Source organism: Zeus faber (assembly GCF_960531495.2).
Source record: "Zeus faber genome assembly, chromosome: 7".
In the NCBI taxonomy this organism is placed as follows: domain Eukaryota; kingdom Metazoa; phylum Chordata; class Actinopteri; order Zeiformes; family Zeidae; genus Zeus; species Zeus faber.
The window spans coordinates 15,378,281-15,395,320 of record NC_137203.1 but is presented as its reverse complement, the minus strand read 5'-3'; the positions used below and the strand labels follow the sequence as shown (position 1 = coordinate 15,395,320).

The 17,040-nt window shown below is 44.3% G+C and overlaps 1 protein-coding gene across 1 annotated transcript in view; it reads left to right on the top strand.

Annotated features, from left to right (window-relative positions):
* Nucleotides 1–17,040, top strand: part of LOC307233356 (netrin receptor UNC5C-like) — a gene marked incomplete at its 3' end in the record, with an annotated part of 221,372 nt that overhangs the window by 99,150 nt on the left and 105,182 nt on the right. The window contains exon 2 of the mRNA XM_080004684.1: nt 13,110–13,340. Within this exon, the coding sequence (XP_079860810.1) occupies nt 13,110–13,340 (231 nt within the window). The remainder of the gene's footprint in view (nt 1–13,109; nt 13,341–17,040) is intronic.

The window sequence follows — 17,040 nt, the reverse complement described above, 5'->3', positions numbered from 1 at the left end:
CCGAATGGATAGTGAAATGGAGGCTTAGAGGGAACCAATCCAAACACCAATGTTTTCATTATTCTAAAGCCATAACACTGTGAAATCGACATGAACCTCAGAATCACAAGTCAAAGCAAAAAAAAAATGTCGATGGCACCTTTTATAAATATGTAAACAATGTTTATAAACAAATATACATTCTGTTTTTCACGCTGATGATGCCATATTGTTACTCAGCTTCTCCACTGAAGGACTGTTTTCCTTTCAACTGCGTCTATAAAACCGTGTGTCCCGTAGACATTTACTAATGATAGGCATCATTAGCCGTTGTATTATCAGAATGGAAACACACAAACACACACAGCGATGCCGAAAAAATCATTACAGCTGGCACTGTGATGAAGCCGCCCCAAAGTACAGAATGACACGGACGTTCGAGGCCAAAACTGCCATAAATGGCCTCATTCTTGCTTTTCATGTTGATTAATTTGGTCCAAATGTGCTTATCTCCCCGACAAAATGAAAACTATAATCCCCACAAGTCAATTTCCTATTGGTGCGGACAGCTGTGGTCTATTTCCTTTTGAGCTTTAACGCATGAAACAAGTTGATTAGCCCCCGACAGGAGAGCCCAGCAGCAACACATGAAGTCATCGCCCACACAGCCTGTCAACTTTCGACCCTGCCGACGTCCACCTGTACAAAGGCTGTTTCATGCTTTATGACCGGCCATGGCGCACACACACACACACACACACACACACACACACACACACACACACACACACACACGCACCCACTCACACACCGGCACACTTACACGTGCACGCGCACACTTAAAATCCTAATCACCTTTGGCCCCCGTGACCCCAGTTAACTAACTGGCTCTCTGAAAGGAGCCAGTCATGCGGCCCCTCGGGGCCCCCGGGGCCATTCCAGGAGCTTTCAACCGAGCCCTCAGTGTTTCCACGGCGATGTTTATCCTGACTGACACAAAAGTAAACACGTAAAGGACGTTTGCTCACTCCAAGACGTCGGCGGCATTAAGAACTTCTAACATTTGTCGTCCTGAGGTATGTATCGCCGACGTCCTTTAAACGTGTGCGTTTCTGCCGACGTGAGCTTTGGGCGGGCGGTTCAGTGTGGGGCAGGGGTGGAAAGTTACTGCGCTTAAGTAGTCGTATATAACGAAATATATACTTTTTTTTTTTCTCTCTCTCTCGGTTACGTTCTCCGGTGAGACCATCAGATACTTGGTGCATGTTTGCTCTGTATCTCACCTGAGTAACACAACCAGCGCTGACTCAACCGCATGGCTCTGAAAACGAAGCCATGCCGGGCTTGCTGCACATGAGCCTTAATGGGACCGGGAAGGACAGTACCTGCTCAAACCGTGCATCTAAAACCAGATACTTTTGACTTTCACTCAAGTAGTACTTCAATGGGTGACCGCAACTTTTACTTGAGTCATATTCTGCAGAGGTATCTTGAGTGTGAGTACGATTTCCACCCCTGGTGAAAAGCCATGGAAGGCGCTCTGGGACAGGTTCTAGGTCTTCTATCCTGGACCATGTGCGGTGGAAGCATGCGTCACTTGTTGATTTTCCACATCATATGCGGGTGATGTTAGATTTTGGTTCTGTTGGTCCAACTGAAGGGGGGTCGGGGGGCGGTGTCCCAGATTGGTGAAAGAGAATGAAATAAGGGTTGATGGAGGTGGGAGGAAGGAAAAGGATGATGATAGGGATAATGATGGTGATGATGATGATGAATAACCCAATCGTCTTGGGATCTGACGAGCGGTTATTCCCGGTCCCCTCTGGATAAATCGCGTGTCCCGGTCTCCATCTCCTCCCTCGGGCTTCTCTCTCCTTTTTACCTAAAAAGGTCCGAGGGTGAGGGTTTTTCTCCTTCCCTTTCGGACGGAGGAGCCACAGTGGGTGGTGCCGCTTCATTCTTTTTACTCTCCTAGACTTAACGTGGGTCTGTCAAACGCTTTGGGACTATAACTGTGATGGAGCGCTCTATAAATTACCTTGAACTAAACGTGTGTGACTTTCCATCTTTCACAGATGCATGTTGTGTATATATCGTGTTCAGATCGTCACTCAGCTCGTTCTACGTTCCGGCCCCTTGTTTACCTACAGCCTGGCCTTGTGTTACTAACACATGGCTCTTTCAAAGACCGCCGCTGTTCTCTAAATATTTATATATACACATATAGGAGCCTGCGTGGTGTATTTAATAGGAACGCGTCCTCTCTTCGGGGGCATCTCAGCTTAATTTGAATCTTGCTTCTCAACCCCCGCTGCATTCTGTTTCCTTCCGGATTAGTACCAGGGTTGTAAATAATCAGTCAGTCACACATCGGCCGTCTGCCGAACGGCGGTAAATGGAATAAGATATGAACATGAAATTCAAATTCTGATATTCAATCGTTCAAGACCTTACATGTATGTCTATGTTTCTTTCCTCAAATGTACTGATGTTTCATGTTCGGGGGTGAATTAACATTGTTCTGCAGCTCAACTGAGACTAACAACAATGACCAAGAATCCAAACCAGAGCTTATATGCAGTATTTGGGGAAAAGGCTTTTAGAGCGCTGTGATAATTAGTCCCAACCCTCACCCCTCTTTGCTTCCTTTCAGTCCTGTTCTTAGTTTTAATGTCCTCCATCATTGCATTTTGAGATATTTGCCCGTTGCAGAATACCTGTGGCCATTTCCTCAGCGATAGACAAAGTGCTTCCCAAAGCCCTTGAGCCATTTTGTGTGTGGTCGCCCACACACGGAGAAAATGGTCGACAATTACGGGACTTCCAGCGAATCAGTCAACCACTTGATGCAGTCATCCACTCAGCCTGTGACTCAACAGAGCCACTCCATCCCTCCTTCGTACCTTGTTCATCCCTTCTCCTGAGGAACAAGAGGACCCGGTTTACATAGAACATCGTGGATACAGTACCATTGTAACTGTCCCAGGGCCCATGCTCGTCACCATGTTCCCCAGTACTTTTTGGGACGGGGCGAGGGGATGTCAAAGGCATTTTAGATTCACAACAATAACTCAGGTATGATTGTTTTAATTATTCATGCAGAAGTGCTTGCTTTGAATGGCAAATGTGAGAAATCACTGCGGCCTTGTGCTGAATCATTCATGAATGCACATATTGCATTGCATTGCAGCGCTACGGGGCAAAGTGTGTGTACATGAGATGCATCTTTGCCGCTGTGGTTTTAATACGAACATTGATGTTGCAGCTCTTTAAAGGTACAATCGGTAATATTTAGTTGGCTCCTTGTGCTCATTGGCGCACGGCCATGTGCGTATCAGCAGGGGGGCTTGCAAATGTTGTCGATCAATGCCAACGGCTCTCAGCCCCCGGACCTGTCAATCCCCATGAGCTACGATGCAACCGTGCTCGTTTGCAGAAACACGTTTGGCAATGTAGTGTGGTGTGTAGACTGTGTAGTTGTGGTTTCTATGGCTTCCTTTAGGGCGCGCTATTTATTGCAAATGGATCCAACATCCCGCCTTTAATTCTCATATCCTCTATGGGGCCGGGCTGAGAAGCCTCCATGGAGGAGGAGCGGTCAAGTTTGGAAATGCTGGTGTAGTTTCTATGTGGGTGTAGTTCCTCTGACTTCCTTCAGGCGGTTAACTGTCGCTAACTGTCCAATGATATCTGATGATAACTGTCCAATATTTTTGCCACACACATATGATAATAAGAATAAGAATGAGAGCAATGATAATGAGAACAAGAATAATTTGAATAACAGTATTAACAATAATAATTATATAGCTGCAAAGGCAGCACTGCATGGGGTCCAGCTTAGTAGATACGAATTACAGTTTTCCGAGTTCCTGTCTAACACACCATCACTTCTTATCGTCACCAATTACAAAACGCGCTGTCGCTCGTCTCGACATCAGCATTACTACAAAGACGAGTTACAGTATTCAGAGTTTCCATTGAACGCAGCGTCGGCCGACATAATGACCCGGTGACCCAAGTTTTCCGAGTCCTGATGACATGCAGAATTACTACTACAAGCCAATATACTTGCTGCGTGTTATGACTTTAGCCAGAAATTGCCTGCAGGTGTCTGTCTGCCACATGTACTCACGGTGTCTCTGTGGAAGGAAATGACTCCGTGTGGAAGTTCCCAACAACACCGCTCCATTCAAAAGGATTCAACACTGCATGTCCCTCAGAGACGTTTCATCACTCAGAAGCTTGGACTTGTATGAGTTCGGGTGATGATGTCACAAAGCGGCCCGCTCCTGAAACGAATGTAATCGCGACAGTTTTTTCACAAATTTCTGTTCCAAATGTTGATCGATATTGAGCAAACTGGAACGATAAGGCGTCTGGAGCGTCCCGGTAACAAGCCCTCAACCATGTCTGTGCGTGCTGCCATTGTCCTGTTTCAGTTAATTTTAGCCTGAAAAATGCAGAGATTTAAAATTAAAATAATGCCAAGCAATTACAAGCCCTGCAGGCTGGATCCCTAATAATAAGAATGATGATGAAATACATTAAAATACACACATACACACACACACACGCACACACGCACACACGCACACACACTCACACACACACACACACAAACCCTGGCATTAAACTCACAGAAAACAGATATATTGCTAACTGGGTACTTATGTTTCCTAAATAGCTGGTGCAAACATTTTGCAGTGAAGACGCTGCTCATTTGGCTTGAAATGGTTCCTTTCTTCCTGGGAAAGAAAATGAAAGACTTAAATCTAAAATGTCACCGCATCCCTCCTAGACAAAATAATGTACAATTGCGAGAGGGAGAGTGCACGTAAGGTCAGAGAGAACTGAGCGGAAATTGTTTCCGAGGGAGAAGAAAACAAATGGTAATTGTAGTGGAGGGAGGAGTGATAATTGGGAATATAGTTCAAACCAGAGTAGGACAAAAGGAGGGTGGGGAGAGGGAACGCGGGGGTTATAGGAAGGAGAAATGATGGATTTACGAAACAAACCTCTGTTCGGCTACTAATCTTTGTGAGAAAGGAAGAGAGAGAGAGAGCGAGAGAGAGAGAGAGAGAGAGAGAGAGAGAGAGCAGAGAAAACAGTTATATAAGCTCCATGTATGTGACAGCGCGTTTCATTGTGCATGCATAAAAACGGGGAGAAAGAGAGAATCGTGAGAGAGAGAGAGAGAGAGAGAGAGAGAGAGAGAGAGAAGATCAGTAATGTGTACATAATAAGGTCAGGGACACCGGTCCATTATAACCCCCCCAGAGGCTCTATTTATAGTGACCTGGGGAGGAGGAGGGTGGGGGCGAGGGAAAGGAGCGAGCCGGGGCTTCAGACGAGGGAAACGGATGGATGGGGATGGGGAAGACAGATGGATAGAGGAAGGAGAAACGGATGAGGGTAAAGCCCAAGATGATAGGAGGAATGGAACGTCATGGAGAAAGAGAGAGAGAAAGAGAGGGAGAGAGAGAGAGAGCAGAAAGAAAGGGTGCAATGCATTTAGAGAGGGATGAGAACGGAGGTGATGCGGTGAGGGAAGGAGGGATGAGGAAAGCCGATAAGCTTCCTGATGAAGAGTAAAAAAAGCAAAAAAAAAAAGGCCATTTTCATCTTCAAAAAGAAAGACAAGACGAAAAGAAAAACCATGTAATGAAATGAGCCTGTAAGCTGATTTATTATTATTATTAATATTGGGTTTGGTGTCTGTGGTGCCTTCTTTATGTTTGATTTACACCCACATATTTGTCTTTAATTATTATTATTATTATTATTATTATTATTATTATTATTATTATTTATTATACATATTGGTCATTTATACATATATTTTATAAAATGTGTATTTCTTTATTTGTATTCAGTTGTAACTAAAATTATACATATATTTATATATATATATATATATATATATATATATATATATATATACACTGTATATGTTATATAAGCCTTAGCATAGTGCCAAGCAATGGAAAAGACAGGTAGGAAAATAAGTGAGAGAAACAATGCGGGAGGAAGACGAGATGGAGAAGAGTGGTAACCTGGCCCGACGTGGGGGAGAAGTGGTGAGAAGGGGTGAGGCGGAGGGGGAGGACCACTGGGAAGCGACCTGAGAGCAGCAGCATCACACCAGAGGTAAAAGTGTGTCATCGCTCTGACACATGAGGTGGAAGAGCAGAGAGAACGGGAAGCACACAGGATGAAGGATGAACTGAGCCTGAGATCTATCCATCTATCCATCTATCTATCTATCTATCTATCTATCTATCTATCCATCTATCCATCTATCCATCTATCCATCTATCTATCTATCTATCTATCTATCTATCTATCTATCTGTCTGTCTGTCTGTCTGTCTGTCTATCTCAGACAGGCAGTGTTGCTGTTTGGGAAGGGTTTTGTTTGGATGATGAGGAGATCTACTGCACAGCAGACAACTGAAGCACCATGCTCTGTTGGTAGGGCTTGGTCAATTCAGTTACAGTGGCACATTTTTCTGCGTCCGGCTGAGCTGTAATCTGTTCAAAATGTTCCCGTCATGTGACAAGTTTCGGCCGGACCGTACGACCGCAAGTGACGACGGTCAAGTGAATTATTGGAGCTGGGCTTAAAACAAAGATTATTTATCTATTCATTTATAAACATTATCCTTAGATGACACCATATTCACTATCAATAATGTCATTTTATAGACGTGAATTGTGTCTGTTGTTTATTTCTTTCATCACTATTATCACTTTACACTATACAAACAGAGTTTTAAACTCTCATTCATTTAAAATGGTGAATGTCCAGCTGAGCAAACTATCTCCTGTAGCTCCTGCTCTTCCATTTCCCCTGACATATTTTGGGATGCGAAACACAGATGCAGTTCATCCAACGGCCACTAGGGGTGCGGCTCCGACTGTTGGATACGATTAAGGACGAGGTGTGAAGTGGGCTTAAGCGTTGAAAACTGTTTTCTTTTGGGGGGGTGTGTGTGTGCATGTGTGCGTGCGCGTGCGCATGCGTGCAAATGTTTGTTTTTATATTATCTTAACCGATTTGAATGAAAAACTAAAAATATGTTGCTCGATTTCCAATTTCCAAATGTTATTCAAAGTCAGACAAGTTTTGAATAGCCACACACACAGGAACACACACATACACACACACACACACACACACGCACACACACACACACACACACACATACACAAACACACACACACCACACAAGTCACTCAAAACAGAGCAAAGCACTTCATTCAGTGGACGTTGTGCAGTGAATCACTCTTTCATCAACGCTGCAGTGTAGATCTACAAAATAACCACATAATGAACCTGTGGTTATACTATTTTAAATTAAATAACATATTCATCAGCTAGATGAGATTTAGACTTGTTTTTGAATGTTATTTATTTTATTTTATGAATTGAACAGTAAGTGTATTTTTATCTTGCTTGTTTGTGTTTGAATAACAGTGTTAAAAAAAGTATATATATATATGTATATACTGTATATTTTGAAATATAACACCTTGAAATTGAAAAAAGTAAAATGACAGTCGATAAAAAGGGAGCGCCGCCTTCGCCATTCGAATGGTAAACACGAGCGCTCGGCTGACGACGCCATGTTCACCGCTCCTCTTTGAAAGGAGCACCTCAGGAAGGAGGTTGAAACGTATGCAGCCATGAAAACAGGGGAGGAAGGAAGGAGAGCAAGGGGAAGGAGAGATATCAGAGGGCGAGGAGAGGAGGCTGTGGGAGTGCGAGCGTCCTCATGGGGGTTGTTTGGATGTTTGAATTTGGACGGGTAGAGATCGCTGAGCTTCCTGAACCTCCGCGCGATCCACTTTGAAGCGGAGTCGTTCCCCCCCCCCCCCCCCCCCCCAAAAAAAACCCCCCAAAAAAACCCCCCAAATCCCTGCACTCCTGTCAGACGTCCTGGGAATAAAATTTAAAAAAGTCTGTAAACGGGCGAACAAATAGAAACAGGAAAAAAGTCACGGAAGGAGGACTCAAATTCAACTTCAAAAGTTAACTATGGAAAGGAGCACTTGTGTTGCAAGATCAAAATTGCGAGGCATAGCGGCTCACCAGAACAAGCTCAAGGTTCACACTGAAAGTGAGCACACAAGACCACAACCATGCGAGCGAGGGTGAAAGGTTTGAGTCTTCTTGGCGATGCGGTTGTTGACGGGGTCGCTCGGAAAACGAGTAAAGAGTCGTTCAGTTTTCCAACTCTGGAAATTCAGATGAAATTCATGATGTCGATTCAGAAGACTCGGCTCAGAAGAGTCATTTCAGAAGAGTCGGTTCACAAAAGTCGGTTCAGAACAGTCGGTTCAGAACAGTGGGTTCAGAACAGTCGGTTCACAAAAGTCAATTCAGAAGAGTCGGTTTAGAAGAGTCGGTTCGCTATGAATGGAATTCTCACGGGAATCATGTAATTCTGTCAAAACCATTTGCTTTGAATGAATTGTGAAGTGTTAACCAGTCACATTCAATATGAATTATAGGCCTTTTCTAAAACGTGTCCTTTTGTTTTCAGATTGAGAGTCTTGCTCGAGTGAAGAGCCGGCGTGACCCCCGACCCCGATTCAAAAAAGTTGTTCGCTACGAATGAATCGTTCGCTCGCGTCTTTCGTCACTACATTTTTTTTCTTCCATTAATAAGCCCAATTCTTTTGGTTTGTGAGGTTCAAGTTCAAGTTCAAGAGCTTATTTGTCATATACACATACATACGGTCATACATATATGCAGTGCAATGTCATGGCACCCGGGGATTACGCGCAATAAGCTCTAAAAAAATACTAAAATGTGCGTCGATCGACACGAGGCGCTCGCGCAGGCGGCCGCAGGGGGCGGTGCCACAACCGCGATTCTAGGTTCTATAATTATCGAATAGAGTTAATTGTCTGTTTTGTATTCCATGGACATTTAAATCCGTTTTGTGACGTTTTGAGCAGCGTGGTGTCGTGCGCTGGGATCGTTCCCACAGTAAAAACTGCGGCCGGGCAGAAAGGAGGTTGGGAAACCGCACGCTGACCTGGAGTGTTGCATCTGCTGCTGTTTACACGTGGAGTTAACAACCTTACTTTTCAATGTCTCATTCCACTGCAATGATATACTGGCCCCCCTCTCTCCTCCGTTCTCCCTCTCTCTCTCTTTCCCTCTCTCTCTCCCTCCGTCCCTCCTCCACCATCCTTCTCCCTTGAAGTCCTCCACATCTGTGAATGAACAGTTGGAGATAAGATGTTTCTTTATCGTTTCTAATGGGATTTATGAGGTACAATATGGCCGCTGTGATCACTTACGCAATGTGTGTCATGTATAAATATAGTGTGTGTGTGTGTGCGTGTGTGCGTGCGTGTGTGTCATTATTTTTGTGCATGTATATGTTGCTGCAGCTGCCGACGATCGAGGCTCGCTGATAAGAGTTCTGTTATGAGCTCAATGTTGCCACAGTTACTGCGCTGATAACTAATCGCGGGGCACTTTCGCGAAATGGGGCCCCTAAAATGTACACACACACACACCCACACACACACACACACACACACACACACACACAGGAACCTTTAAAGTTTCCAGTGTGACTTAATTGGTAATATTTAGCATTAAGCTTTCTCTTGAACCCCAGAGCCAATCAAAACAAAGTATTTATATTTTATAAGATAATTTATTCATGAGCATCAGAAATACTGGATGTTTTTGGAGAATTGAGAATTCAAACAAAGGAAATGGTTAATGGTTAATACGTCTACTTGTACTTCTACTTCCTTCTGGTGCTTCTACTTGTATTTGTACTTCATCTGGTGCTTCTGCTTCTATTTCCTTCTGGTACTTCAAATTGTACTTGTACTGTTCTGCTGCCACTACTTGTACTTGTACTTCCTTATGGTACTTCTACTTGTACTTCTTCTTGTACTTCTACATCCTTCTGGTACTTGTACTTGAACTTCCTTCTGGTACTTCTACTTGTACTTCTTCTTGTACTTCTGCATCCTTCTGGTACTTGTACTTGTACTTATACTTCCCCTCTGGTACTTCTACTCGTACTTCCTGGCACCGGCAGCCCTACAGCTGCTGGGGAACAAACAGATGTGACTTCCTGTCCTCCTGTGAAGACGCTCTGTGAACTGACGCTCTGCACCGTGCCAGCGCCAGCATCTACCATTGATGACGTTCACGTGCCGGGACGTTCCACTGAAGGGGGCGAGCGGGGGGCAAAATAATGGAGGGAAGAGAGGAAAAGACGAGAGCACAGGACGAGGGTCGGAGCCGTGGAAGGAGGGGAGGGAAAGTGGGAATTAGAAGAGAGAGAAAAACATAAATATATCAAAAGTCAACATATCTGACACCATTTTGAATTCAAGTGAGGACTCATGGCCCATGTATATACAAACCACCATATATATATACAGTATATATATAATAGCCTATATATATATATATATGAACAGTTATAAATATATATATATAGGCTATTATATATATACTGTATATATATATATATATATATATATATATATATATATATATATATATACATACAGTATATATATATATATACACACACTATCACACACTATCAAGTTTCATGGGCCAATCAATAATTTATGGCTGTCACTCCAGTGTAATGTGCCCTTGAGCTCTCTGAATAACAGAAGAGGGTAAATCGCTGAGAAAAATAAGAAAAAAGGAAAACATCAAGATGAAGTGAAAATAAAGAGCTTGACAAACCACTGGATAATGGTATGGTAATGGTAAACATAAAAATAAAAACATTTAAACGGAGGGAGGAAGAAAGTCAAGTGGACAAGTTTATACAATACCGTATACATATATATATATAGATAGATAGATAGATAGATATTAGAGAGAGGGAGATGGAGAGAGAGGCACATTTTCCCCCAGATAATAAAATAATAGGGGTTGGAAAAGGTTTCCCCGTGGGAGGCAGTGGGAGGACTCATTACACAAAGTGTGCAGAGAAAGAGTCGTCGTGGGGACATCAAAGTGGGGACCACGCTCAGTTGTTTTTCCACAGCAAGCTTTTAGCTCCCAGCCCACAGCCCAGCGCCGCTGTCCCATGATAGGACGCACAACCACACACAATTAGTGCATGGGAACGGAATTGTTTTTTGTGTATATGTGTGTCCACGATGTGGGTGTGTGTTTGTTTATGTGTGTGTGTGTGTGTGTGTGCGTGTGCGTGTGTACGTGGGTGGGTGTGTGTTTGTGTGTGTGTGTGTTGTAGCCTTCACACATATATACCGCTGACAACTGAAAACACGTTTTGAAATGAGAAGCTTTTGATTTGAAAAAATGCAAATAAAAAAATGTCTCCGTGAGTCACCCACTCCTGATGACACACACTTGTGCACGCTCACATGCGCAGGCAAGAGTGGGCCTAATGAAGCTTGATGATAATCAATATGGACCCGCTTTCGCATCGGCAAGTTTGTGTGTGTGCGCGCGTGTGCGTGTGTGAGTGCTTGCGTGTGTGAGTGCTTGCGTGTGCGTGTGCGCGTGTGTGTGTGTGTGTGTGTGTGTGTGTGTGTGCGTGTGTGTTCAAGTCTGTATAAGACTTTGTGTAAGCACTCTTTCCTGCATTATTGCTCATGTAATCCGTGGTGGTGTTTCGGTAACCTTGGTAACCTTGGCGACCTCGGCAGCCGGGTGTTTTGTGCAACCCACTAATTGAGGTTGGGGTCGGTCAGGGGCCTAATGGTTGAAACGGAGGGAGAGATAAGTCGTGAACGGGGGGAACTCGACTGGACAGGGGGCGGTAGGAGCTCCCGCTCCTCCCTCAAGGCTCCGGGAAGAGGATGTTCTCTCCGGTCTCCCCATCCGTCCGTCCGTAAGACGCTCGGCAACCCGTCCGTGTCCGTGTTCTTTCTTTCTCTCTCTCTCTCTCGCTGCCGTCTGTCTGGCCCCTCCGGCCCTCGGTCCTCCCGTAGCTTTGCTGTCGGCCCCGGGCCTTTGAGGCGGACGGGAAAAAGGCGGCATCTTTCCGGGCGGGACGCGGGGATAATGAGGCACCGGATGAAAAGGAGGGAGAACGCGCTCAGCGGTGTGAATCGCGAGGGAGATAATGTACGATGGGAAGAAAAACGTTTCCCCCCGGTAAGAGGGATGCCTCACTGTGCGCCCTGTTAGCCCGGCAGGAGAGTCAATAAAGCTTTCCCTTCAAAACGGATGGAGAAATAGTCTGAACGGCAGGTGTCACAGCCACATATGAGGGACCAGCTTCAAATCTATCTATCTATCTATCTATCTATCTATCTATCTATCTATCTATCTGTCTATCTATCTATCTATCTATCTATCTATCTATCTATCTATCTATCTATCTATCTATCTATCTATCTATCTATCTATCTATCTATCTATGTGTCTATCTGTCTGTCTATCCATCCATCCATCCGTCCATCTCAGTGTTTGTCAACCACTGTGCTGTGGCTAATATGCCATGAGAGCTCGCCAGGTGCACCATGAAAATGTTTTTTCGAATTCCACTTCAAACACATAAACAATGAAACTCGCTCTTGTGTTGAAAGATCAAAACGACAAGGCCATAATAATCCTCCTCATTCATCATGGCCACTTCCAGGGCTGCAGCTCTGTGTTCCTCACAACAAGCTCAACAAGTTTCACACCGAAAGTGAGGACCATTAGTCGTGATGACAGGCTTCACTCTTTTTTCTGTTTCCTGACGGGTCACTCGGTGAAAAGAGCCGTTTCCTTTTTCCGACTCGTGCCTCGGTGTGGCTGCGTCGGTGTAAGCGCACGCTGAGCGAGGGAGGAGCCATCCTCAACCATGAACGACTCCGAGAGTCATTTAAAAGGTTTGTTCGCTGCGAACGAATCGTTCGCGAGACGTTCATCCCTGACCCTTAACAGCCCATAATAATAAGCACAGTTCTGCGTGTTTGCGACAGTTTTAGTCGTGGCGTGGTGGTGTGCCGTGCAACCTTTCACTGTAAAAAAGTGTGTCATGGCGGGAAGAAAGTGAGGAAACACTGATCTATCTATCCATCCGTCCACCGGGATATTGACCTCCCTCTATCTCCTCCTCCACCTCCTCCTCCTCCTCCTCCTCCTCCTCCCCCTCCTCCATCCACAGACGACGACGACTTCCTGAGCCTGGGGGAGCTCCCGGAGACCTTCCCGTCGGACCCCCCGGAGCCGCTGCCCCACTTCCTGTCCGAGCCGGACGAGGGCTACATCGTCAAGAACAAGCCGGTGAGCCTGTACTGCCAGGCCACGCCCGCCACGCAGATCTACTTCAAGTGCAACAGCGAGTGGGTGCACCAGAAGGACCACACGGTGGAGGAGAGGGTGGACGAGAACTCAGGTGGGTGACCGCCGGGATAATTAACCCCCCCCCCCCCAAAAAAGAAATAGGTTCGGACAATGACGCAAAAATCAGGAGCGGTGGTGGAAAGTAACAACGTACAATTTAACCTGCTACTGTACTTTTTCCAACTATCTCTACCGACTTAAGTATTTTACGTTTCGGGGACTCGACTGCTTTTCTAACACGCCTGCATTACTTTAGTTTATTAAATAAGTAAGTAAAAAAAAAATGTTTTTTTTTAAAACATGTAAAAAGTAAAAAAAACAAAAAAAACGGATCAATTTTAAAAAGTGATTCGAGACGAGCGCTAAAAGATAGTATCGTTTTTCAAAATCATATATTAATATATATAAAATACGGCAATCCTGTCATTTATTTTTACAAACTAAATGTGACGTGACAACATCGGAAATTCCTTTTTTAGTCCAAAACGAGATCACAGCAGATTCCTGCTCCTCGACTTGTTTTCGATCCCTCAACGTGTTTTCAAAAGCTGAGTTTGATTTCCTAAACATTAGACGGACTTTAAAAAAGTCGAGGCTCCGTGCTCCATCAGCATCCGTCGGGTCACTCGCCAGCGAGCCGTCAAACGCCTCCCGGTTCCCTAACCGTGCAGACACGCAGATCAACCCCCCGCTTCCCTGTTCCCAGGGGCGCGCAGTCCGAGCGTCAAGCTGCTCGGGCGAAATAAAATTGGGAAGTTTGAATCGCGAACGACGACGCACCGACTTCTCATCAAGATTCAAGAGGTTCATTCGTCACATACACATACATAAGAGCATACATAAATATTCAACATTCAAGAGGTTCATTCGTCACATACATATACATACTTTCATACATCTATGTGGTGAAAGGTCTTTGCAACGCACCCGGAGATTACGCACAATAGTTACTAAACCGAACATAATAGCTAAACCTAATTCCTACCTAGCAGCTCACCGAAACTAACTGATTCCTGAAACGTAATGCAGTTAGAGAACAGAATAATTGGTGTCGCCTTCTGAAAACTATCGTTGTTATAGAACAATAAAAGCAGGAAGCGGGAATGGTTAGAAGTTACAGAATGATAGAGGACCGAGCGTGCTGGCATAGTGAGCATGAACTCAGAACGAAAAACCATTCCACTTTAACTTAAGACGAAGGGACAAACTTCGATTATTCACCTTCCAATATTTTTTATAAACGAATGATTCAAATGTTATTTCACACAAAACGTATTGAACCAGTGTCGTTGCAGGGGTGCAGCGCTATACAAATGTTTTGTTTTTAATGTTTTAAGGTTGCTCTGCAAAAGTCTGGAAAAGCCTCTGAAACCTTAAAGCCTGATTTCCCAGAACCCCTGTTTCCAAAACCTTCATCTTTAATAAGTCGTAGTTTCCAAAATATTTGCTTGATTCCCAGAAGTGACACCTTGTTTTTTAAACTCTGATTCTACGCTTTCCATATGATGGGAAAAAAACAAAACTGTCAGATTTTCAAAATGTGACCCTAAAGTATTCGGTAGGTGACATATGGTGAATTAAATCAATGTTGGTTTTTTTTGTTGTTTTTTTTTTTTACTTTTTTTGAGTGTAGGAGGCTTTTTTTGGGTTGTTTTTAAGCACTTTTTAGCTCATCTGCGGAAAACAAGTGAGAGCAGCTCTTTGTGTCGTATCATAGTTTATATTATATCAGGACATGGATATGACGAGTACTTTAAAGTACATTTAAGTACTAACGTGCTTCAGTGGAAATGTCAGTGTGGTACTGTTTTTGCTCGTCATTTTGTGTCGGGGTATTTGGGAGGGCATGCTAATCGGCATGGGGAATTGTTTAATTGGAATTATTTTCATGGAATTAATAAAGAAATCTCGGTGATAAGTAATAACTAAAGGTATTAGGTTTTTGAGCTCTCTCAGTATTAACATTCTTCTTTGGTTTATCCCACTGTCAACCTCAGGATTTAGGATGCTTTTCATCATCTCTTTTTATGATGACGCACACGGGCGTACGCGCACACACACACACACACACACACACACACACACACACACACACACACACACACAAACACACAAACATGGAAACTAAAACGTTTGAGAAACACCGCTTTATATTTTGGGAGCATTTTTGTGAGGGAGTGTAACCTCCTTACTGTGACGCAGCAGCTTGTCCCCGTTAGAACTTCAGATTTGACCTTGCAACACAAAATTGAGCCCTGGAGCAAAACACTGTTCTCTCCCTCTCTCCCCCTCCACCTCTCTCTCTCTCTCTCTCTCTCTCTCTCTCTCTCTCGCTCGCTCCCTCTCCCTCCACCTCTCTCTCTCTCTCTCCCTCCCTCTCCCTCCACCTCTTTCCCTCTCCCTCCACCTCTCTCGCTCTCTCTCCCTCTCTCCCCCTCGCTCTCCCTCTCTCCCCCTCTCTCTCCCTCTCTCTGAAGTGTTTGTTAGTTTCCATAACCGCGCTCCATCACTCACTTCTTTTCTTCTCTCCGCCTCCTGCTCATCTCCATCCCTCTCTTTCTTTGACAATCTCCTCTTTTCTTTTATTTTATTTTCTTGGCCATGAGCACTTTATCATTCCCCCCTAACCCCCCCATGTATCATTCTATCATTTCTCTCGGAATACTTAAACACCCCCTATCCTGCTGTTCTCTCTCTCTCTCTGTCTCTCTCTCCCTCCCTCTCTCTCTCCCTCCATTTATCCTCCATTTATCTCCCTCCCCTGCTTCCTCCCGGTCCTGCCGCATTATTCTCTCTTTTCAAAGTGTGTTGATGTTCCCAGATTAAAGGTGTATCTTCTATTTTTTCTTCCTTTCCTTTATCCTTGTGTTTCCCTCATCCCCTCCTCCGTGTTTCCTTTATCTCCCAGACCCCATGAAGAAAGAAAAAAAAAAATGAAAAGAAAAGAAATAAATAAATATTATTATTTTCGTTTCTACGCGCGTGCACACACGCACGCGCGCACACACACACACACACACACACACACACACACTGGGTGCATTATTCAGCTTGACACTGGACGCATGGCAAGGCTCGAGGGCATTGAAATTGGCTTCGGGAATCGTTTAATTTGAATTATATTACTTGCACTCATAAAAAGAAAATGTAATAATAATAATAATAAGTATATGGGCTGTGTTTTCGCTCTCAGTGTTAACCTTCCTCTTTGGTTGATTATATCCTTAACCTCCCTAAAGCAACCCTAAGACACATTAAAATGATTCAGGATATTTTGCATCATCTTTCTTTTTTTTTTAATGGCTTTGAGAATACAACAACACGCACGCACGATTCAGCTCCCAGTATTTGAACCAAACGAAGAGATTATCATCAAGACACGAACGGGCTCGTGCCCTTTAATGTCATCATTTCCAAAATCGTGAATTTCTCTATATCATCCTCCAGAATGATGCCATGTCTCCGCATGTTTCCATCTCTCGATATTTCCCGCCTTCATCTTATTGCATCCCCCCATCTCTCTCTCTCTCTCTCTCTCTCTGTCTCTCTCTCTCTCTCTGTCTCTCTCTCTCTCGCTCTCTCTCCTTCTCTCTCTCTGTTTATACCCGCCGTTCCACCACCAGCAGCCTTCTTTAGTGACATCATGTGCAGCTGCAAGTCGTTTATTATTCTCACATCAGTCGCTCATTTATCCGCTGTGGAGCCCGCGTAGGATTCGGATAATTTGACGACCCACAGACTTGAGTTTCCAC